Consider the following 24,684-nt stretch of genomic DNA (forward strand, 5'->3'; position numbering starts at 1 on the left):
ATGTAAACTATTTCCCCCCATAAGTGTGTAAAGTTCTTAATAAATGTATTAAAACTTCGATAATTGGCTTCCTAATGACATATATGTGTAGAGGGGCTGTGAAGACCTCAGAAATAAATATCGGCAAGACTCTCCACAAGGCTTTCCAATTTCATTTAACGAAAAATATTTCCTTGAACATTGTGGAATTTTTTTTTTCTCAATTTGAAATCCCTCCAAAAAAGATGTTGAAATTATTTATGACTTATCCTTCAGTAAAAAAAATCTTCTATCGAAATTTTAGAATGCCCTACAAAAAGACTTTTTATAATTTCAGGCGATGATCTACCAAAACATGCCCTATTTATGGGAAAACTCCAACGATATCGAATTATCGAAATTTTTCTATTGCGGAATACATAGAACACGTTTTCTATTTTAAACATAGACTGAGAGTCGTCATATCTCGACTAGCTGAGTCGAACTAGGCATGTGTGTCCGTCCGTCCGTCTGTCCATTATTATTTGCAAACACAATACAGACTTCAGTCATGCACCATTCTTTACGAAATTGTGTATATAGTACCGGTTCTGGATTTTACACAGCGAAAGAGATCTGACCCTAGAATATGCATGATTGTTTTGATAAAGATCGGTCAATATTTAGAGGGTCAGATTGACCCAGACTTTTGTGTGAAATATGACAGAATTTGTATTCTTAGTCCTGAAGGACATAGACCAGAGAAGTTGATAGCAATTTGAATACCTGTCTTGAAGTTCAGTATTAAGGTGGTCAAATGACCTGTAAAATAACAAAATTATATTAATATGGAGTAAATGTTTATTCCGGGAATACATGATTCGGAAAATATGCCGAAGAGGAGCTGTTGACCTCTAATCGGCGAAGGGACTACAAATATCGCGAAATATTACCCATTCGATTTTTATTAGGAATACATTTTACCGAAATGTCGATCGTCTGTGGGGAGTTATCAAAATAAGTGGCCCAATTAACATTATTTTCGAATTTAATGTAGGATATGGTTAAAAATATCGATCAATCAATTGATCAACTTGGATACTACATTCGCTTCATGTGAAATTATACTGGGGGAGTTACCAGAGTAAGTTGGCTCGTTGGTCCTATCAACGGCATTTATCTTTTTGGTAAGTTTAGGTTGTTGAATTGGATACCCGTTTCGCTTGATATTTTATTTTCAAATGTTCTCCTTTAGTGGAGGATCGAAGTACGAGCATGTGTGGACCGATGGGACATATCCTCCGACGTGAACTTGATCTACCTTTAGCAAAAATATAAAGTTTGGATGAGATTGAATATTCCGTTTGCTTCACATGTGAATTTTCAAAATGTTGATCCGTTGTGGGGGAGCTACGAGAAGGAGTGGACGGATGGATCCAATATTCTGAATTGATTTAGAGTTGGTAAAATCGGATATTACATTTACTTAATCTGGGATTTATAAATATTGCAAATGTTGACATTTTGTGGGGGAGGTGCCAGATGAAGTGCACAAATGAGCTCCATCTTCAGAATTGTTCTGGGTTTTGTAGAAATATTATGAAGTTCAAAGTTTGGGTGAAATTGGATAAAATTTATTCAAAATTTTGACACTTTGTGGCGAAGGTGCCAGATAATTTAGACGATGGGCCTCATCTTAGACCTTCGTATTACGAAATATTCGGTTGTGTAAACTTTGGTAAAAATCGCATACTTGATATTTAAAAATTCATTTTCAACAAAAATCTTGACCACTTTATTGAGAGGTGCCAGAGGAGTGAGCCGATATTTCCTATCTTCGAACTTGATCTTGGTTTGGAAGAAATATTACGATGTGGAATGTTTAGATGAAGTCGAATACTCCCTTCGAGAGGTATTGTGCGAACCAAACATATGGACATTTTTAAATGGGCTTCATATTATCTGAACCGGATATGGTCCTAAGAAACTTGAGCTGTAAAACCAATATTACGATGGGGCATATTTTTGTCGTAAAAAAGTGTATAACCAGAAGGCTGAGAGCATAAATATCGAAGAGCCAATGTTTGCTAATCTCCACCAAGTGTCTTCAAAATTTCTTAAACCGGTTGGTATTATTATATGAGGACTATGTCTTCGCATATTTTTTGCTAGTAGGTGGACACTAAGGATGGAAAACTGAATTAGAAAATTAAATTAAGCGTAACCTGTTTGCCAATGTTTCTGCCAAGACGGTTCTCATTCTCTAAGAACGCGGAATGCGGAAAAGACTTTCTAACTACAAACACCCTTTATATGGGACCTACATTTGAAATCTGCAAAGTAGCTTCTCGTCCTCTAAGAATTCAGAATGTAAAATTACAATGCAGCTAAAACCTTCACAATACCCAAAATGAAGCCGGATATGTCAAATCATGGACTTATTTCAAAAAAATTGTTACAGCGACAAATTACAGACACTTCGTTGGGGAAATTTCAAAATTCCTAAAATGGCCGGGGAATTTATATGGATGCTACGTCAGAATATGGAAACATATTAACAATTCTTTGGCAGCGATATTTCTCACCTTCCAAGAAATCGGAATGCCACATTACAAACAATTCAGTGGAGAAATTGAGTGGAGAAATGTAATCGCTTTAAAAATGTTCTGTAATAATGTTTATCACCCTACCAGTACAGGGTATGTCAATTTACAGCCACTTCGGTGGAGAAGTGCGAGAGTGAGAATACAAAATTACAGCCACTGCGCCTAAAACCTTCAAAAATCGGAAAATGGGTCGGAACTGGTATATGAGCGCTATCCCATATATATGGACTTATATCAAAAATTTTTCCTGAAATTATTTGCGATGTATTTTTTATTTTTTTATATTTATTAAGAAAAAATCAACTTATTTAAATTAATTAATATTTTTCTTTCATTCTGCATGGAAGTGTGTAACAGGGCGACATAATAAATTTAACTTTTATCCAAAACATTTTTGGACACCCATTAAAAAATGGCTTCGTTTTCATTAAATTTTTTAAGGATATTAAAAATTTATTACAAAAATTAAACAATAATAATATTTAATATGTATATACTAAATTACTCTTAAATTTGATTTAATTTTTTTTTCTCTTAAATTTAAGACTAATTGTTTTTGTTATTATATTTATTTTAGAAACGAAACAAATATTTAACAACGAATAAAAAAAAAACTAAATTAAAAAAATACATTTTCAATTTTTTTCTTATTTCCCTTTTTTGCTATAACTGTATGCTCGAGTGTTTTTTGTTTGTTTGTAAGTATATCACAGATAAATATTTTATTATATAAATCAAATTAAATAATTTATATATAAATATTGTTGTTGTTGTTTTTTTGTTTTTGCATATTTTAAAGTGTACTCACTTAAGACTATGATGCTTGATTTGTTTTTGTTGTTTTTCAATTTTAAAAATTAAATTAAATTTTTTAATTGTTTTTTTATTTGCACACCCCTTTCGAATTCAATTTATGGACTTGACTCTCGAACCATATCTAATGATGACTCATGGGCGCAAATGCCTGCATACTGTAGTAACGATCGGTGTCCTCCTTCGTGACACTGGTCACATGATGAAATTGACATGGATGGGAAATTTGTGCCTTGGGTGGTAGTGGGGCGTGTTTAATACGTTTCTGTTTGGGTTTCTTGCGGCCCGGCATCGACAGGGCAATATTCTCTGGGTCACTGATTAAACGTTCCAAATGCAGCCACAACTCCCGGGCCGCCTCCGATGAATCAAAACTGAAGCCGATCATCTGCTGATGATTGGTCGACAAACACATTGTGTGAAACGATGGACCAGCCACACGATAATTCGACAGATTATCAATACGATCTGACCAGAGGGCAAAACATGAACCACGTTCAGCCAACACCAAGGTAACACGTGGTATAGCTCTTGCACGTGCCGATCCCTTATCATAGAGGATAACTGGAATTCCCGTGAATATTAAATGCCAATCATTATCCTTACCGGTACCTTCGTAGAGATTAGCCAAGGCAGAGCTGACGAAAATTTCCGTACCCAAGCCGCCAAAGAAACTTTCAACTTGACCACGTTCATAATCGGATAGAATATTATTGCTGGCCGTATCTGTACTTAGGGTATCGGTGTCACCTTCGGAATAGAGGGAGTTGACACCGGCACTAGCACCACCACCACTACCGCCACCACCACAGCCACTATTCTGTGAACCATGAGACCATTCTGTATTCATAATCATCATGTCATTGTTTTCCGATGAATTTGTACCCTCTGAGGATTCGGAGGGTGGCACAGAGTCGCTAACGGAGCCGAGACGGCGTCGTGTATTCATATAGGACATCTGAAATGGTAGAAGAAGAAAAAGGGAGGATTAGTCTTAAGAAAAAAAAACGGATTTTTTAAAAAATAATTTTGAAGATCTTTTTATGAATCTTTTTATGATTTTTTTATGAATTTTTTTGAAGACGTATCAAGGCGTAGATTTTCTAAAGAATATTTTTTGAAGACCTATCAAGGCGTAGATTTTCTAAAGAATATTTTTTGAAGACCTATCAAGGCGTAGATTTTCTAAAGAATATTTTTTGAAGACCTATCAAGGCGTAGATTTTCTAAAGAATATTTTTTGAAGACCTATCAAGGCGTAGATTTTCTAAAGAATATTTTTTGAAGACCTATCAAGGCGTAGATTTTCTAATGAATATTTTTTGAAGACCTATCAAGGCGTAGATTTTCTAATGAATATTTTTTGAAGACCTATCAAGGCGTAGATTTTCTAATGAATATTTTTTGAAGACCTATCAAGGCGTAGATTTTTTAAAGAGGTCCTAGGCTTAGATTTTTACAGAATATTTTTTTTTAGTCCTCGAGGTCCTAAGCTTAGATTTTTTAAAGAGGTCCTAGGCTTAGATTTTTTAAAAAATATTTTTTGAAGTCCTCGAGTTCCTAGGCTTAGATTTTTTAAAGAGGTCCTAGGCTTAGATTTTTTAAAAAGGTCCTAGGCATAGATTTTTTAAAGAATATTTTTTGAAGTCCTCAAGGTCTTAGGCATAGATTTTTAAGGAATATTTTTTGCAGTCCTCGAGGTACTAGGCTTAGATTTTTTAAAGAATATTTTTTTAAGTCCTCGAGGTCCTAGGCTTAGATTTTTAAAGAATTTTTTGAATACTCATCAAAGCGTCGGTACACCACGAAAAATTTGTTTTTAAAAAATCCACGCCTGTGGTAAATCCACGATTTTGATAAAGTATTTTTTAAAAAATCTACGATCTTGAAAAATTTGTTTTTTAAAAAATCCACTATCTTAAAAAAATATTTTTTTTTAAATCCACGATATTGAAAAAACATTTTTTTAAAAATCCACGATATTGAAAAAATATTCTTAAAAGAATCCACGATATTGAAAAAATATTCTTAAAAGAATCCACGCCTAAGGTAGGCCTTGAAAAAATATTCTTAAAAGAATCCACGCCTAAGGTAGGCCTTGAAAAAATATTCTTTAAAAAATCCACGCCTAAGGTAGGCCTTGAAAAAATATTCTTTAAAAAATCCACGCCTAAGGTAGGCCTTGAAAAAATATTCTTTAAAGAACCCACGCCTACGGTAGGCCTTGAAAAAATATTCTTTAAAGAATCCACGCCTAAGGTAGGCCTTGAAAAAATATTCCATTATTTTCCATGAACAAAAACAATAAGCTGGTAGGGTCTCAGAAATATTTTCGAATTCTTTATGCACTTTCTTCATATAATATTTTAAAGCTCTTCAATTAATTTTAAGTCAGATACTTAATGGCATGCTCATGTCTAATGAGCAGAGTATTAAAAAGTCCATCTCATCGTTTACCTTTCGCTACAAGTTTTCTTCACCTTACCAAATTATATTTTTATTTCCTTTTTGCAAAAAGAAAAATACACAAAATCAACTTTCATGTCAGCTTCCACAATAAAAAATCTGCCACTTCTTTCTTAAGTCGTCATAATCATCTTCGGTTTTCCTCTCTGCCTCTACTCTGCGAATGACACTAATTAAAAGCAAGACACACTGCCAATTCTTGACTAATTAACTACTTTATATAGCTTGTCATCTTAGCTGTCGTCATATTGAGTTCTAAATTGAAAATAAAATACAAACTTTCTCATGACATGCTAAATAAATATGTATATGCACATGTCAGATGCGGAACATTACTTAAATGGCATGGGGATCGACTATAATTAAATAACAAACAATAAAATTCGTTGTTGTTGGTAAATTTTTATACTCAAAAATAAAGATGGGAAAATTTGTGTTGTTGTTTTCTTCTTCTCCGGATTCTTGTCAATTTACATGTCAATGTGAATTTTATTATGAACTCGAACTTGAGTAAAGGTTTATTGTTGTTGTTTTATGTGTATTTTTAAACTTTAAACTGATTTTCTGTTCTAACACAATTTCATTCAACAATGATTTGATTTATGTAAAATTGAATAGAGAGATTTTCGAAAAAAAATTAAAAATATTTTTTCAAGGCCTTAGACAGGCGCGAATTTTTAGAGAACAATTTCAAGGCCTACCAGAGGCGTGGATTTTTTAAAGAATATTTTTCAAGGCTTACCATAGGCGTGTATTTTTAAAGAATATTTTTTTCAAAGGTCCACCTAAGGCGTGGATTTTTTAAAGAATCTTTTTTTCAAAGGTCCACCTAAGGCGTGGATTTTTTAAAGAATCTTTTTTTCAAGGGTTCACCTAAGGCGTGGATTTTTTAAAGAATCTTTTTTTCAAGGGTCCACCTAAGGCGTGGATTTTTTAAAGAATATTTTTTAAGGGTCCACCTAAGGCGTGGATTTTTTAAAGAATATTTTTTAAGGGTCCACCTAAGGCGTGGATTTTTTAAAGAATATTTTTTAAGGGTCCACGTGGATTTTTTAAAGAATATTTTTTTCAAGGGTTCACCTATGGCGTGAATTTTTTAAAGAGAATATTTTTAAGGCCTAACCAAGGCGTAGATTTTATAACCTACACAACTATGTTGTCAGGGTATTATAGCTTTGTGCAGCCCCAAGAGTTTGTAACGCCGCGAAATATTGGTCCAAGACCCACCTTTAAGTAAACCGATCGTCATATCTCGTCTAGCTGAGAAGATCTAGACATGTGTGTCCGTCCGTCCCTTTGTCTATACGATACAGGCTAGAGTTATGGACCAATCTTCACGAAATTTTGCATGTAGGACCAGTTCTGGCCAATGAAGACCCCTATTGTTTTTGCTAAAGATCGGTTAATATTTAGGGGATGAAATGGACCAAATGCTTAATTTTTGTTGTTTTTTCTGGCCGCCCCAGAGGTCGCAATTATGGCCCGAACAAAGAAGGTCAAAGAATAATCATGTCTGTTTTGATACAGATCGGCCAATATTTAGCGGGTCAAATGGACCCTGACTTTTGTGCGAAAAATTACAAAATCTGTATTCTATGGCGTATATATTTACTCCTGAGGGACGTAGAAGTTGACAGAATATCCAAGAGGAGTGGTTGGCCTTTAAATTGACACCAATTATATTGTCGTATGTACTAGGATGTAGGAGTTACAGGTAAATATTTACAGGTGCTTATGTGTTCAGATATTATTTAGGAACACATTGGAGGGCGGAAATATAGCGCTGATCGCTTGGAAATATTCCATGAGGTTCCCGTTATGGTTAAGAACAACGCCTATAATTTTCGGTAATGATCAGATAATAATTTCGAGATGAAGTGGACAGGAAACTTAATTTCTTGTGTTTTTTTTTCATTCGAGGCCACAACTATAAGCAGCAAATATTCGGAAAATATATCAGTGTAAGGAAGAGGTACTCTTGACCTCTAATCCGGTAAGAGGGTGCAACTATCACAAAATATTGCCCAGGGTCGGAATAAAAATCTGCAGACAGTTGGAGTTCCATGGTAGTTTTGTAGGGTATCGTATGGTCGGCCCAGTCCGACTATACTGGTCCGCTCAATGGTTTAAAGTATATTTTTTTCAAAGCCTAACACAAGGCATGGATTTTTTAGAATTTTTTTTTAATGAATATTTTTTCAAGGCCTAACACAAGGCATAGATTTGTTAAAGAATAGTTTTCCAAGGCCTAATATAGGCGTGGATTTTTTAAGAATATTTTTTCAAGGCCTTGACAGGCATGGATTTGTTAAAGAATATTTTTTCAAGGTCTATTAAAGGCATGGATTTTTATAGGCTCCGAAGGCCCTGACCTTATATCTAACGTAGACCTTTGTCTTCTACATTTTGAAAACCTCTGTCTCCTATCATATAGAAACCATTGAAAAAATCTCACATCATAAGAAATTATTTAAAAACAAATTACACATCATATTTTCTCCCTCCCTTTATCCCTCCCTCAATTACAAATCGCCACAAAAAAATTCAATGGATAATGTTTTCAAAATTACTTCATTTACAAAATTTGTTTTCCCACAACTACAGGGTCACGTCTGCCTACCGAGAATAGTTCTCAGCCAAATTAAGAGGATGTAAAAAAGAACGAACAACAAAATGGTAATTTGATACCTCAAACCAAAAACAAAAAGAAGAAAAGAAAAAACTTACACTTCTCCAAGAAGATTGTAAAATTCTTCTTAGCCGCTTGATGTCGTTCGTCTCGACGGAAGTAGTAGTGGTGGCGGTGCTGGTGACGCAGTGTTAATCACATAATTTGTTGACGACGACGTCAAGTGGCCGCAGAGCAAAAGTAGTTGTGGAAGTACTTATTTTGTGCGGTCGCATTTAAGAAATGCCATCCCAAGAATTTAGAGCAATTTCCTTACAAATTATGGCCGTTTTGTTTTAATGGCTACTTTTGAAAGTTTGAAGTATTCATAATGGAACAATTAGGGGCTTAGCGTTCTCTTTTATGATGCCAAACTTGCGGGGTAGGGTGTAAATCAAAGAAAGTGTTAATAATCTTAAATGAGCTGTTCCACTTAGAAGTGGTGTTGCTAGAATGTCGTTATGAATTTTTGCAACAAATAAGGTAATTATGCAAAACATTAAAGTAGAAAAATTTGCAAAAAAAAAATAATAATAATTCTGAGGAAAATTTGGCCAAATTATATGTTGTGAAACAAATTGTGTACTTGTGAAATATTCTTAAAAAACCATAGCCTGAAAAAATATTCTTTAAAAAATCCACGCCTTGTGTTAAGCCTTGAAAAATATTCTTTAAAAAATCCACGCCTTGTGTTAAGCCTTGAAAAATATTCTTTAAAAAATCCACGCCTTGTGTTAAGCCTTGAAAAATATTCTTTAAAAAATCCACGCCTTGTGTTAAGCCTTGAAAAATATTCTTTAAAAAATCCACGCCTTGTGTTAAGCCTTGAAAAATATTCTTTAAAAAATCCACGCCTTGTGTTAAGCCTTGAAAAATATTCTTTAAAAAATCCACGCCTTGTGTTAAGCCTTGAAAAATATTCTTTAAAAAATCCACGCCTTGTGTTAAGCCTTGAAAAATATTCTTTAAAAAATCCACGCCTTTTGTTAAGCCTTGAAAAATATTCTTTAAAAAATCCACGCTTTGTGTTAAGCCTTGAAAAATATTCTTTAAAAAATCCACGCCTTATGTTAAGCCTTGAAAAATATTCTTTAAAAAATCCACGCCTTATGTTAAGCCTTGAAAAATATTCTTTAAAAAATCCACGCCTTATGTTAAGCCTTGAAAAATATTCTTTAAAAAATCCACGCCTTGTGTTAAGCCTTGAAAAATATTCTTTAAAAAATCCACGCCCTGTGTTAAGCCTTGAAAAATATTCTTTAAAAAATCCACGCCTTATGTTAAGCCTTGAAAAATATTCTTTAAAAAATCCACGCCTTATGTTAAGCCTTGAAAAATATTCTTTAAAAAATCCACGCCTTATGTTAAGCCTTGAAAAATATTCTTTAAAAAATCCACGCCTTGTGTTAAGCCTTGAAAAATATTCTTTAAAAAATCCACGCCCTGTGTTAAGCCTTGAAAAATATTCTTTAAAAAATCCACGCCTTGTGTTAAGCCTTGAAAAATATTCTTTAAAAAATCCACGCCCTGTGTTAAGCCTTGAAAAATATTCTTTAAAAATCCACGCCTTGTGTTAGGCCTTGAAAAAATATTCTTTAAAAAATCCACGCCTTGTGTTAGGCCTTGAAAAATAATCTTTAAAAAATCCACGCCTTGTGTTAAGCCTTGAAAAATAATCTTTAAAAAATCCACGCCTTGTGTTAAGCCTTGAAAAATAATCTTTAAAAAATCCACGCCTTGTGTTAAGCCTTGAAAAATAATCTTTAAAAAATCCACGCCTTGTGTTAAGCCTTGAAAAATTTTATTTAAAAAATCCACGCCTTGTGTTAAGCCTTGAAAATTTTTATTTAAAAAATCCACGCCTTGTGTTAAGCCTTGAAAAATTTTATTTAAAAAATCTACGCCTTGTGTTAAGCCTTGAAAAATATTATTTAAAAAATTTACGCCTTGTGTTAAGCCTTGAATAATATTATTTAAAAAATCCACGCCTTGTGTTAGGCCTTGAAAAAATATTCTTTAAAAAAAAAATCCACGCCTATTGTAGGCCTTGAAAAAATTTTCTTTAAAAATCCACGCCTATGGTAGGCCTTGAAAAAATATTCTTTAAAAAATCTACGCCTTATGTTAAGCCTTGAAAAATATTATTTAAAAAATTTACGCCTTGTGTTAAGCCTAGAAAAATATTATTTAAAAAATCCACGCCTTGTGTCAAGCCTTGAATAATATTATTTAAAAAATCCACGCCTTGTGTTAGGCCTTGAAAAAATATTTTTTTAAAAAATCCACGCCTATGGTAGGCCTTGAAAAAATATTTTTTAAAAAATCCACGCCTATGGTAGGCCTTGAAAAAATATTCTTTAAAAAATCCACGCCTTGTGTTAGGCCTTGAAAAATATTCTTTAAAAAATCCACGCCTTGTGTTAGGCCTTGAAAAAATATTCTTTAAAAAATCCACGCCTTGTGTTAGGCCTTGAAAAAATATTCTTTAAAAAATCCACGCCTTGTGTTAAGCCTTGAAAAATATTCTTTAAAAAATCCACGCCTTGTGTTAAGCCTTGAAAAATATTCTTTAAAAAATCCACGCCTTGTGTTAAGCCTTGAAAAATATTCTTTAAAAAATCCACGCCTTGTGTTAAGCCTTGAAAAAATATTCTTTAAAAAATCCACGCCTTGTGTTAAGCCTTGAAAAAATATTCTTTAAAAAATCCTCGCCTCTGGCAGGCCTTTAAAAATATTCTTTAAAAAATCCACGCCTTGTGTTAAGCCTTGAAAAAATATTCTTTAAAAAATCCACGCCTTGTGTTAAGCCTTGAAAAATATTCTTTAAAAAATCCACGCCTTGTGTTAAGCCTTGAAAAATTGTATTTAAAAAATCCACGCCTTCTGTTAAGCCTTGAAAAATTTTATTTAAAAAATCCACGCCTTGTGTTAAGCCTTGAAAAATTTTATTTAAAAAATCCACGCCTTGTGTTAAGCCTTGAAAAATTTTATTTAAAAAATCCACGCCTTGTGTTAAGCCTTGAAAAATATTATTTAAAAAATCCACGCCTTGTGTTAAGCCTTGAAAAATTGTATTTAAAAAATCCACGCCTTCTGTTAAGCCTTGAAAAATTTTATTTAAAAAATCCACGCCTTGTGTTAAGCCTTGAAAAATTTTATTTAAAAAATCCACGCCTTGTGTTAAGCCTTGAAAAATTTTATTTAAAAAATCCACGCCTTGTGTTAAGCCTTGAAAAATTTTATTTAAAAAATCCACTCCTTGTGTTAAGCCTTTGAAAAATTTTATTTAAAAAAACCACGCCAAGGTAGGCTTTGAGAAATATTATTTAAAAAATCCATTCCTATGGTAGGCCTTGAAAAAAAAATTCTTTAAAAAATCCACACGCCTCTGGTAGGCTTTTAAAAAATATTCTTTAACAATCGAAGCCTGTAATGGCCTTTGAAAAAATATTCTTTAAAAAATCCACGACTGTCGGTGGCCCTTGAAAAAAATTTTGTTGTTCCCCTGTGTAATTAAACAGATGTTTTATTTTTTTTAATAAAATTATTATTTAAATTCAGATTAATTTAATACGTCAAGATAAGGCCTAATGGGCTGATCCGCTGATATGGCCCCAAACAATTAAAACTATAATTTGTGATTGCATTGTCATGCTTCGTAGGCAAAAATCGAGTCGTGTGGCAGATAGCCTGGTTTTTCGGAAGAACAAATTCGAAAGATAAGACATTTTGGCGTGTCGCAAAAGTTTACCATGTATTTTTTTAATCATCTAATAATTCAGTTATTAAAAAATTCGTACTCAGCTAGACCACCAGTGAAAAAAAATATTAAAAAAATAAATAAACAAAAAATTGTTTTTGGTAATTTTAATAATCGCAGTTACCACCCTGTGGCTATTTTTAAAACGCCACTACTCCCAATGGAAACGTTTGGGATTTGAATCCGCCGAAGCAGTAATACCCTTTGGTACATTGAGTAAAGTTTACCGCAAGGAGCTACCCTTTGGATTATTGATGGCCGATGTCTATGAAAAATTCCAATCGAAAGTTGTTGGGATTTATTTATTCTTCCGTCCAGCGCTCTTGATACGAGATGCCGAATTGGGACGGCAAATTTTAACTTCCGATTTTAATAGCTTTCATGATCGTGGTATTTATGTGGATGAGAAAAATGATCCAATGTCAGCAAATATCTTTGCCTTGGAGGGTCAATCATGGCGTTCGTTGAGAACGAAACTGACACCCTCTTTTTCGTCGGGTAAATTGAAGGCAATGTTTGAGACTGTCGATGATGTGGCGGAGAAATTGAGAACGTATTTGAACGATCAATTGGAGGATGGTAAAACGCATATTTTGGATGTAAAAAGTATTCTGACCACGTAAGTATTTTGAAATTTTGAATTAAGAGAATTTTATTTTAAAATATTTTGAATTTGTTTCCAGCTTTGCCATTGACATCATTGGTTCGGTAATATTTGGCCTGGAAGTCGATAGCTTCAGCCAGCCGGACAATGAATTTCGGGTGCAGAGCGATCTGTTGTTTAACAATGAGAACAATAGTTTTATGAATAGATTCCGGAATTTAACCAATTTTATATGTCCACCGTGAGTATGACTCCCATTAGGATACACAAAACAGTGGCGGATTTTTCGCCAAATTACGATTTTTCAAAAAATTCAAAAAATATATTTTTAATATATCTTCCCCCTCTATATTCCAATTCCAGCATTGCCAAACTGTTAACCCGCCTTGGTACAATCGAACCGGTCATCTATCGCCTGCGTGACATTGTCAAAGACACCATTGAATTCCGTGAAGAAAATAATGTGATACGCAAAGATCTACTACAATTATTAATTCAATTGCGGAATACTGGTAAAATATCCGATGATAATGATAACCTTTGGAAAAAAGTAGAATCCGCAGCTACAAATCTTAAATCAATGTCCATTGATATGATTGCCTCAAATGCATTCCTATTCTATATAGCTGGATCGGAGACCACAGCCTCCAGTACTTCATTTACAATTTATGAATTGGCCATGAATCCTGAAATTTTGAAAAAGGTTCAAAACGAAGTAGATGAATGTTTGAGGAAACACAATCTCAAGCCGGAGAGCCGGCTGACCTATGAGGCCATACAGGATATGAAATATTTGGATTTGTGTGTTAAGGGTAAGGGCAGGACAGTTCAATTTAATTAAAAAAAATTTATTTATACCTTTTTTTCTAGAAACCACCCGCAAATATCCTGACCTCCCCTTTTTGAATCGCAAATGTACCCAGGATTTTAAAATACCCGGATCAAATTTAACCATAAAAAAGGATACAGGAATTATTATATCCCTTTTGGGTTTACACAGAGATGCAAAATATTTTCCCAATCCCATGGAGTATAGGCCAGAACGTTTTGCCGAAGAAAGCAAGGATTATGATCCAACGGCATATATGCCATTTGGAGAGGGACCAAGGCATTGTATAGGTAAGAAGGATGAATGGTTTTTAGAGAATATTTTTTTAAGAACACATGGAAACAGGCGAGGTTTTTTGAGGAATATTTTTCAAGGTTCATTTCAGGCGTAGATTTTTAAAGAATATTTTTTCAAGGCTCACTCAAGCAGTGGATTTTTTAAAGAATATTTTTTCAAGGCTCACCCAAGGAGTGGATTTTTAAAGATTTTTTTTTTAAGACTCACTCAAGGCGTGGATTTTTTAATGAATATTTTTTCCAGGCTATCCGAGGGCGTGGCTTTTTTCAAAGAATATTTTTTCCAGGCTCACCCAAGGCGTGGATTTTTTAAAGATTATTTTTTCCTGGGCCAATACAGGCGTGGATTTTTTAAAGAATATTTTTTCAAGGCTAACCAAAGGCGGGGATTTTTTAAAGAATATTTTTTCAAGGCTAACCAAGGGCGTGGAATTTTTAAAGAATATTTTTTCAAGGCTAACCAAAGGCGGGGATTTTTTAAAGAATATTTTTTCAAGGCTAACCAAAGGCGGGGATTTTTTAAAGATTTTTTTTAATGAGGGCGTGGATTTTTTCAAATTTTTTCCAGGGCCAATATAGGCGTGGATTTTTTAAAGAATATTTTTTCAGGGCCTACCATAGGCGTGGACTTTTTAAAGAATATTTTTTTAAGGCCTACCTTAGGCGTGGACTTTTTAAAGAATATTTTTTCAAGGCCTACCTTAGGCGTGGACGTTTTAAAGAATATTTTTTCAAGGCTAAACAAAGGCGGGGATCTTTTTAAAAAATATTTTTGCAAGACTAAACAAAGGTGGGGATTTTTTTAAAGAATATTTATTCAAGTCTAACCGAGGGCGTGGATTTTTTTAAAGAATATTTTTTTCAAGGCTAACCGAGGGCGTGGATTTTTTCAAGCAATATTTTTTCAAGGCCTGCCATAGGCGGGGATTTTTTTAAAGAATATTTTTTCAAGGCCTACCTTAGGCGTGGATTTTTTAAAGAATATTTTTTCAAGGCCTACCTTAGGCGTGGAGTTTTTAAAGAATATTTTTTCAAGGCCTACCTTAGTCGTGGAGTTTTAAAGAATATTTTTCATTACCCATTTGAGTCCTGAAGTTTTTAAAGAGTACAAATCCATTTGAGTCCTGGAGTTTTTAATGAATACAGGCCCATTTGAGGCGGGGAGTTTTTAAGGAATACAGTTTTAAGGTCCACTTTCGAAATTTCTAACCAATGTTCCTTGTATTTTTCCTTTTTGTTGCAGCCCAGCGAATGGAAGTGATGAATTCGAAGGTTGCCCTGGCCAAAATCTTAGCCAATTTCAATATCGAACCGATGCCTCGTAAAGAAGCTGAATTTAAATTTAATACAGCACCCGTTTTGGTACCGGTAAATGGTCTGAATGTGGGTCTCTCAAAGAGATGGTAAAAATGGATCTCATTTACAATGAATATTTAATTGTAAAAATATACGTTAATATTAAATAAATATTCTCATAAATAATAATAAAAATAATCTACCAGACACGTACACAGGATTTCATATTAGTGAGCGTGTACTGATCTTTATGATATTTTCATTTTGTTGTGCAAAAATAATCATTAAAGCGGGAGCAGGGTTATAAGTTAATAAACACCTACTCCCTTCCGTTAGCGATCGTCTCTAGAAACTACATACTATTTGGTACGGGGTGATACAATATGGGGCTTCACGGGTAGCAGATGCTAAGTAGCAATTGCCGCGTTCTTCCATTGCTATCTATTTATCATAAATGATTATGACAAGGGTTCGTGGGTCTTATCATTTGGTATTGTATGTTATCGTGGGCCTATTCACAGATGATTTTTGAAAATGATTATGATTACTCCCTTCCGTTAGCGATCGTCTCTAGAAACTACATACTATATGGTACGGGGCGATACAATATGGGGCTTCACGGGTAGCAGATGCTAAGTAGCAATTGCCGTGTTGTTCCATTGCTATCTATTTATCATAAATGATTATGACAAGTGCTCGTGGGTCTTATCATTTGGTATTGTATGTTATCGTCGGCCTATTCACAGCTGATTTTTGAAAATGATTATGATTATTATCTCTTACAATTTGATTCATAACGAGGTGATAAGAGGAATACATGGATCGCTCAAATTTGTGAGAATTAGAATTAGAGAGAAGAAAAGGAGTTATTACAGAGAATTCTGATAAGAAATCCATGGCATTTCTCAAAGATAATTTTGAGTAGTAAATGTGCACATGACCGGCTTTAGGTACTAAGGGCCTCATAAATTTCCTACAAATACTACAGACTATGGGTTTTTAATTATGGGTTTTTATTTAATATATGTTGAGGCCTTTTAAAGCCTAAGAATTATTATAGATTTTTTTGAATCTACCAAAGTCGTGGATATCTTATAGAATATTTTTTGAAGACTTTGGAAAATTTATGGAATATTATTTGGGTCTTAAGAAAGGTCATTGGCCTACCAAACGAACGAAAATTTTGTTTAGACTTTCCGAAGTCTTTTAAATATTAAATACTATTTTTTAGGCCTACCAAATACAGGGAATTCTTAAAGAATATTTTTTAAGCCTACCATGCATTTTTAAAGAATATTTTTTGAAGGTCACCGAAGCCTTGGAAATGGTACGCAATATTTTTCGAGGCATACCAAAGCTTAGGAATTTTTATGGAGTCATTTTAGGCCTTCCGAGATTTTTATATATTTTTGGCTCCACCTGAAGGTGTGCATTTTTATACCCTACACAACTATGTTGTCATGGTATTATAGCTTTGTGCAGCTCCAAGAGTTTGTAACGACGCGAAATATGGGTCCTAGACCCACCTTTAAGTATACCGATCTCGACTAGCTGAGTCGATCTAGACATGTGTGTCCGTCCGAACGTCAGTCCATTATATTTTGTAAACACGATACAGGCCACAGTTATGGACCAATCTTCACGAAATTTTGTATGTAGGATGGGTTCTGGCCAATGAAGACACCTATTGTTTTTGGTAAAGATCGGTTAATATCTAGGGGATACTTAATTTTTAACGGTTTTTCTGGTCGCTCTAGAGGCCGCAATTATGACCCAAACATCTCGAAGTTTTACGTGGAGAAGGGGATTGTGGGCCAAAGAATAAGCATGCCTGTTTTGATAAGGATCGGCCAATATTTAGCGGGTCAAATGAATCCTGACTTTTGTGTGAATTTGTATTCACATTTGTATAGAAAATTTGTATTCTATAGCGTATAGATTTAACACTGAAGGACATAGACCCGAAAAGTTGTTGGTAAATCCAAGGGCAGTGGTTGACCTTAAATTGAAATGTACTCATATGTGGGAGTTACACTTAAATATTTACAGGTGCTTATGTATTCAGATATTATTTAGTAACCCTTTACCACACTAAAGGGCGGAAACATAGCGCTGATCGCTTTAAAATGTTCCATGAAGTTCCAGTTATGATCAAGGATTTCGGTGACGATCAGATAATTATATTGTGATGAAGTGGACCGAAAACTTAATTTTTTGTGTTTTTTCGAGTCGATCTATAGGCTCCAATGGGAATAAGAACATCATAACACAAGGGAAGGGAATCTGGACAAGTAATTAGAAGGGCTGTACTGAATATTAGTAATAATTGTCGGCCTCTATCGCGAAACATCGTGGAAGTTGTGTAGTGTATCATATCATATCGGCCCCGTCCGACTATACTGCTCCGCTCACTGGTTAAAGAATATTTTTGTGGATCATTTTCAAAAATATAATTTAAGCGTCGTAATTTTTATCGAAAAATTTTTTAGGCCTTTCGTAGCCTTGAAATTATGAAGGAATATTTCTAAAACCAACCAACCCATGTCATGGAATTCTTATAAAATATGTTTCTACATTGTTAAAAGGCTTATAGCAGGTTTGTAATTTTTTTAGAATATATTTTGAGGCCTAAAAAGAGCTTGGAAGTCTTTAAGACGATTTTGTGAAGCCTACCAATACCTCGACAGTTTTATAAAATATGTTTTGTTGGACCAAAGACATGCAGTTATTTTAGAATATTTCTAAGGGCTATCGAAACTTTGAAAATTAGTTAGAATATTTTTTGAAGTCTACCGATGCCTTGTTAATTTTTTATAGGATATTTTTTAGGGTCTACCAACGATTAGAATTTGTATAGAATATTGATGGGAATTTTTATGGAATATTTGTTGAGGCCTACAAAGGGATTGGAATGTATAAAAGAATATTTGTGGAGGCCTAGCAATGGTAGAGGATTTTTATAGAATATTTTCTGAGGTCTACAAAACTATTGGCTTTTTTCTAGAAATACCGGAGTTTTGGAATTATTATAGAATATGTAGAATATGGATGTAGGGTTTAAAATACAAAGGATTAGCCAAAAGCCATTAAAATGGTAAAAAACTCATTAAAGTATTAAATTACAGTAAACAAATCGTCTGTCTGTCCGTGTATGTGTGGACACGTGCGCTTTTGTTTACAAATAGTGTGTGTGTTTGTGTGATCCTTCGTTCTGAGTATGGCAATTTATGTATGTGTGTGTGTGATCCTCCGTTCTGAGTATGTCAATTTATGTATATGTGTTTGTGTCTCCGTTCGCAAACTATGTTGATCGACATGTGTGGGCGCGCTCTTGACCATGATTATGGCAATGTGTGTGCGTGTGTCCGTTGTGAATGGCAAACTATGTGGGCATGCGCGGAGCTTACCGAAATGTTTACAAGGGGAAGGGAGACAAATATGGGAAACAAAGTTTACGGACTATAGGGAATAACAGCAACAACATGCATGCAACAATTGTATCGATAAAAATGGTCAGCGGCAGAAGCATGGTTTTGTATGATTTTTTGTTGATAAGAACTATTGGGGAGAAATATGATAAGGATCATAATGAAAATCGCAATCTTATGCAACTATGATAAGGAGTTAAATAGGAAGAGACAGGAACAAATATGTGTTTGTTGTATGATTTTAAAGACTGATTGGCGCCAAAAACAAAGAGGCGAACACTTGTTGATAAGAACCATTGGGCAGAAATATGATAAACAGCATTATGAATATCGCAATCCTATGCAACTATGACAAGGAGGGAAAGGGGAGGAGACAGAAACAAACACGTGTTTACGGAATGTTTGGATACAAGAGGGTCCTCGCTTTGGGTTTGATGATACTCATGTTTATATTTGTATTAATACCGAGACTTATGAACGCAAAAAAAGAACCATTGGTCAGACCTATGATGTGCAGCATTATGAATTTCGCAATCTTGTGAAGCTATGATAAGGAGTGAATAGGGAAGAGGCATGAACAAATTGTCAATAAAATTCCGTAAATTTGTTCCTGCCTCTTCCCTATTCACTCCTTATCATAGTTTTACAAGATTGCGAAATTCATAATGCTGCACATCATAGGTCTGACCAATGGTTCTTTTTTGCGTTCATAAGTCTCGGTATTAATACAAATATTAATACCGAGACCAACCCTAGCATATTTCCAAAATGTTTTTCCTTGAAGTGGCTAATTACGGATAACTCCCACATCAGAGTACATACAACCATATAATTGATATTAATTTGAAGGTCAACAATTCCTCTTGGATAGACTATCAACTTAAAGATTTTGTAATTTTTCACACAAAAGTCAGGGTCCATTTGACCCGCTAAATATTTACCGATCTTTATCAAAACAGGCATGCTTATTCTTTGGTCCGATCCTCTTCTCCATGCAAAAATTCGGGGTGTTTGGGCAATAATTGCGGCCTCTGGAGCGACCAGAAAAACCGACAAAAATAAAGTTTTTGGTCCATTTCATCCCCTAAATATTAAGCTATCTTTTCCAAAAACAATAGGGGTCTTCATTGGCCTACATGCAAAATTTCGTGAAGATTGGTCCATACACATGTCTATATCGTCTCAGCTAGTCGAGATATGACGATCGGTATACTTAAAGGTGGGTCCTAGGGCCAATATTTCGCGGCGTTACAAACTTTTGGGGCTGCACAAAGCTATAAATATTGTACAGCCATGGACGTTTTAGGTGATATTTTTGAGGCCTACGAGGGGTTACGAATTTGTACCGAACATTTGTTGAATCCTACCAAATGCAAAAAAAAAAAATAATAAATTGCTACCACTATTTAGAGAATATTTTGTAGAATTCTTTTAAAAATTTTGATAAGCCTTACTCAGAGATTTTGAATCAGTTTTCTGGTCTGTGTTTTAATATTATAATTAGCACGACGATCTTGACCAGTGGAAAGCGAAATTGAGAATTGTATCTATATGCATTATAATTACATACATACAATTCTGTAATTGTAATAAAATGTACAACCTTATCGAAATCAACAGAGAGAGAGACAACAGAGAATACAATTATCGAAAACAAATATTTGTTCAGTTACTTACAACAACGCATTTAAAAAAATAAAAAAAATAAAAACAAATCCGAGAATTTCATTCGCGGAGAGTGAAGATAAGGAACGTACACAATCTTTCTTAATTGCATAACATTTAAATTCAAACACTGTCAGCCCGACTGGCTATCAACTATTTAGTTATTAACGAAACACGTAGTCGAACAGATCACTGGAAAACAAAACTATTAACGGCCAGGGCAAGTGTGAATACTAATTTGAAACAATTGTGAAAAAATAAAATAAAAAAAATGTTAATATTACTACTACTAATTGTGCTGACGACCCTGTTGGTTTTTGCAAAAATCCATTATACCAAATGGGAACGTTTGGGTTTTGAATCGGATAAGGCGGCAATACCCTTTGGTTCGTTGACCAAGGTTTTCCGCAAGGAACGTCCCTTTGGTTTGGTATTGTCCGATATCTATGATAAATGCCATGAGAAGGTTGTGGGCATATATTTGTTCTTCAATCCCGCGCTCTTGATTCGTGATGCCGAATTGGCTAGGCAAATTTTAACCACCGATTTTAATAGTTTTCATGATCGTGGACTTTATGTGGATGAGAAAAATGATCCAATGTCAGCAAATTTATTTGCCATGGAAGGTCAATCATGGCGATCGTTGAGAATGAAATTGACACCCTCTTTTTCGTCGGGTAAATTGAAGGGTATGTTTGACACCGTAGATGATGTGGGTGATAAATTAATACGTCATTTATCGGAAAGGCTGAAGGATGGTAAATCGCATACCTTGGAAATTAAGAGTATTTTAACAACGTAAGTAGTACATTTTGGAGAGGTTTTCAATTTTATATTTATTGTAAAATTTTGTTTTCAGCTATGCCATTGACATCATTGGTTCGGTTATATTTGGCCTGGAAATCGATAGCTTTAGCCATCCCGATAATGAATTTCGTGTGCTAAGTGATCGTTTGTTTAATAGTAACAAATCGACTGTACTGGAGAGAGTAAGGGGTTTAATGAATTTCATGTGTCCACCGTGAGTATTTTCGGAAAAATATATATTTTTTAAACCCTGGTCTTTAGTAGGCCTAGCAAAAATATTCTATCAAAATTTACATACCAAAATGTATAGTGTTCGGTTTGCCGCAAAATTTATTCTATAGAGGTTTTAATATTTTGCTCGGCCTCAAAAAATGTTTTATGAAAGTGTAAAATCTTTGGTAAACCTGAAAAATATTCTGTAAAAATTCGAAGTCTTCGATAGGCCCACAAAAATATTTAATAAAAAACTCAAGCCTCTGATAGGGCACAAAAAACAATGTAGACAAAGTTTGGTGGGCCCCATGAATTTTTTATACGATTTCTAAGAATTTGGTAGACCTCAAAAAATATTCTAAAAAAATCCAAGCCTTTGCAGGTCTCAAGAAATATTCGGTAACAATTCTAGCCTCATAAATCTCCTGTAAAAAAAATTAATACAAATCCCAAGGTCTCGAAATGTTGTAGAAAACCCTACTATCCTTTGATAGACCCCAAAAATATTTTATACAAATTCCAAGCCTTTAGTAGGTCCCAAAAATTTTTCTGCAGAATACCATGTACATGGTATTCCTCAAAAATATTCTATAAAGATTCCTAAACCCACCAAAGGGTTTATAAAAAATATTCTATCAAATTTTAAGTCTTTAAGAGGTCAAGAAAAAAAATTATTCTTTCAAAGTCCTCGCCTTTGGTAGGCCTAGAAAAATTATTCTTCAAAAATCCACGACTTTGGTAAGTCTGGAAAAATTACTACTTAAAAGTCCACACCTTTGGTAGGTCTATAAAAATTATTCTTCAAAACTCCACGCCTACAAAAATCCACGGTCTACAAAAATTATTCTTCAAAATTCCGAGCTGGAAAAATATGTTGTAAAAATCGATTCCTTTAGTGAGCAAGAAAAAAGGGCCATCGATACATAGAAGACCTTTTTTACCCTTTCTATTAAAAGAAGCAAATTTTGTCTAAAGAAGACCTCTTCAGTAGATAGAAGACCCCTTCTAACCACATGAGACCTCTTCGATGCATAGCAGACCTTTTCTTAATTCATATTTTGTCGAAAGAGGACCACTTCTATTTATAGAAGACCTCCTATATCCATAGAAGACCTATTCTATTCATAGAATACCTCTTGTACCCATTAAGAACCTCTTTTATTCATAGAAGACCTCTTGTACCCATTGAAGACATCTTATATTAAAAGAAGATCTCTTCTGTCGAAAGAAGACCTCTTTTATACATAGAAGACCTCTTCGATCCACGGAAGACCTTTTCTATCCATAGAAGACTTGTTCTACCCATTGAAGATCTCTTCTACCTATAGAAGATCTCTGCTATCCATTCACAGAAGACTTACTCTTTTCACAGAAGACCTCTTGTTATCATAAAGACCTCTTTTATCCAAAGAAGATCTCTTTTATACACAGAAGACCACTTCTATTCATAGAAGATCCTTTATATCCATAGAGATCCCCTTCTATACTCATAGCTACACTCCTCTCTGAACTCCATATCTTCTTCATTTTCAGAATTGCCCGAATATTATCGCGTCTTGGTGCCAAGGATCCTGTCACCTATCGCCTGCGTGACATTGTCAAACGCACCATAGAATTTCGTGAAGAAAAGGGTGTGGTTCGCAAAGATCTGCTACAATTATTTATTCAGCTACGTAATACAGGGAAAATTTCCGATGACAGTGATAAACTATGGAATGAAGTTGAATCGACTGCTGAAAATCTAAAATCGATGTCTATTGATATGATTGCATCAAATTCATTCTTATTCTATATTGCCGGATCGGAGACCACAGCAGCCACAACTTCATTTACCATTTACGAATTGGCCATGTATCCGGAAATACTGAAAAAGGCACAAAACGAAGTGGATGAAGTTTTGCGAAAACACAATCTCAAGCCGGAGGGACGTTTGACTTATGAGGCTATACAAGATTTAAAATATTTGGATTTATGTGTGATGGGTAAGAAGAAGAACTTATTTATTTAATTTCCAAAATTAAAAAAGAAAAATTTTTTGTTTTTCAGAAACCACCCGCAAATATCCTGGCTTACCATTTCTAAATCGCAAATCTACTCAGGCTTTTAAAATACCCGATTCAAAATTAACCATTGAAAAGGGTACGGGCATCATCATATCCCTCTTGGGTATACATCGTGATCCCAAATATTTCCCTAATCCCATGGATTATAAGCCAGAACGTTTTGCCGAAGATAGCCAAGATTATAGTCCAGTGGCCTTTATGCCATTTGGTGAGGGACCTCGTCATTGTATTGGTAAGTCTGCGGATTTTTTAATATAACCAAGTTAAATACATAAATTATTTTTCTTGGATCTTTGCAGCTCAGCGCATGGGTGTGATAAATTCAAAGGTGGCCCTGGCCAAAATCCTAGCCAATTTCAATATTCAACCAATGCCACGTAAAGAAGTGGAGTTTAAATTCCATACTGCACCGGTCTTGGTGCCGGTGAATGGTCTCAATGTGGGCCTCTCGAAGAGGTGGTAAAATAGAATTGATCGATTCGGAAACCCAATCCTCAATTTTGTTACAAATAGATACTCCTTTTTTTATTTTATTAATGACATTTTATATTGAAATATTAATAAATAAATTAAGATTAATATAAAAAAGATATATTCAATTCATAGAAGACCCTTTTTATACAGAGAAGACCTCTTCTAAGCACCGAAGTCACCTGGTGGTCTCTTTCATTCATAGAAGTACCCTTTTGCCATAGAAGAACTCTATTATCCATATATAAGCTCTTCAATGAGATAGAAGACCCTAGAAGATCCCTAGAAAATCTCTGCTAACCATAGAAGACCCCTCCTATCCATATAGGACTTCATCTATCCATAGACCTCTGCTATCCATAGAAGTCCCCTTCTATTCATGGAAAACCTCATATATCCATAGAAGACGTCATCTATCCATACAAAACTTAATGTATCCATAGAAGACCTTTTCTATATATACAAGACCTCTTCTATCCCTACAAGACCTCATCTTTCCATTGAATACCTCTTCTATACATAGAAGACTTCTTCTATCCATAGAAGACCTCATCTATTTATGAATATTATAGAAGACCTCTCCCCCACCAAATTTTAGGTACGTCCGTGTAACCTGCATATGATATGGAACTTCACGTGTACCAGATGTTAAGTAGCAATTGCCGGATTCTTTATCATAAAAGATTAGGACAAGTACTTATGGGTATTATCAAAAGCGATTGCAGATAATTGTGGGCCTAT

At 34.4% G+C, this 24,684-nt stretch overlaps 3 protein-coding genes across 3 annotated transcripts in view; 2 read left to right on the forward strand and 1 right to left on the reverse strand.

The window, feature by feature from the left end:
- Nucleotides 1-3,501: 3,501 nt before the first annotated feature.
- LOC133331098 (uncharacterized) overlaps nucleotides 3,502-24,684 on the reverse strand; it is a 31,854-nt gene continuing 10,671 nt past the window's right edge. The window contains exon 2 of the mRNA XM_061539509.1: nucleotides 3,502-4,335. Coding sequence (XP_061395493.1) covers nucleotides 3,502-4,335 — 834 coding nt within the window. The remainder of the gene's footprint in view (nucleotides 4,336-24,684) is intronic.
- Nucleotides 12,367-15,407, forward strand: LOC133331089 (cytochrome P450 6d3-like; the record flags this gene model as incomplete). Its single annotated transcript, XM_061539500.1, has 5 exons — nucleotides 12,367-12,890; nucleotides 12,955-13,116; nucleotides 13,239-13,687; nucleotides 13,746-13,994; nucleotides 15,244-15,407. Coding segments are annotated over 5 exons (1,548 nt in total), but the record flags the coding sequence as incomplete, so codon positions are not given.
- LOC133331102 (cytochrome P450 6d1) lies at nucleotides 20,661-23,935 on the forward strand. Its single transcript, XM_061539512.1, has 5 exons — nucleotides 20,661-21,187; nucleotides 21,249-21,410; nucleotides 22,943-23,391; nucleotides 23,456-23,704; nucleotides 23,772-23,935. Exons 1-5 carry the CDS (start codon nucleotides 20,661-20,663, stop codon nucleotides 23,933-23,935), a joined length of 1,551 nt encoding a protein of 516 aa, XP_061395496.1.

The sequence above is a fragment of the Musca vetustissima genome, unplaced genomic scaffold, assembly GCF_032173495.1.
Source record: "Musca vetustissima isolate MV318-11 ecotype Yass unplaced genomic scaffold, APGP_CSIRO_Mvet_v1 utg19508, whole genome shotgun sequence".
Taxonomy (NCBI): Eukaryota; Metazoa; Arthropoda; class Insecta; order Diptera; family Muscidae; genus Musca; species Musca vetustissima.

Bases quoted from the DNA above. Each gene is read 5' to 3' on its own strand.
- LOC133331102 (XM_061539512.1), top strand. From the start codon at position 20,661: ATGTTAATATTACTACTACTAATTGTGCTGACGACCCTGTTGGTTTTT. The intron at 21,188-21,248 runs GTAAGTAGTACA...TTTTGTTTTCAG, and splicing joins ATTAAGAGTATTTTAACAAC to CTATGCCATTGACATCATTG. The intron at 21,411-22,942 runs GTGAGTATTTTC...CTTCATTTTCAG, and splicing joins ATGAATTTCATGTGTCCACC to AATTGCCCGAATATTATCGC.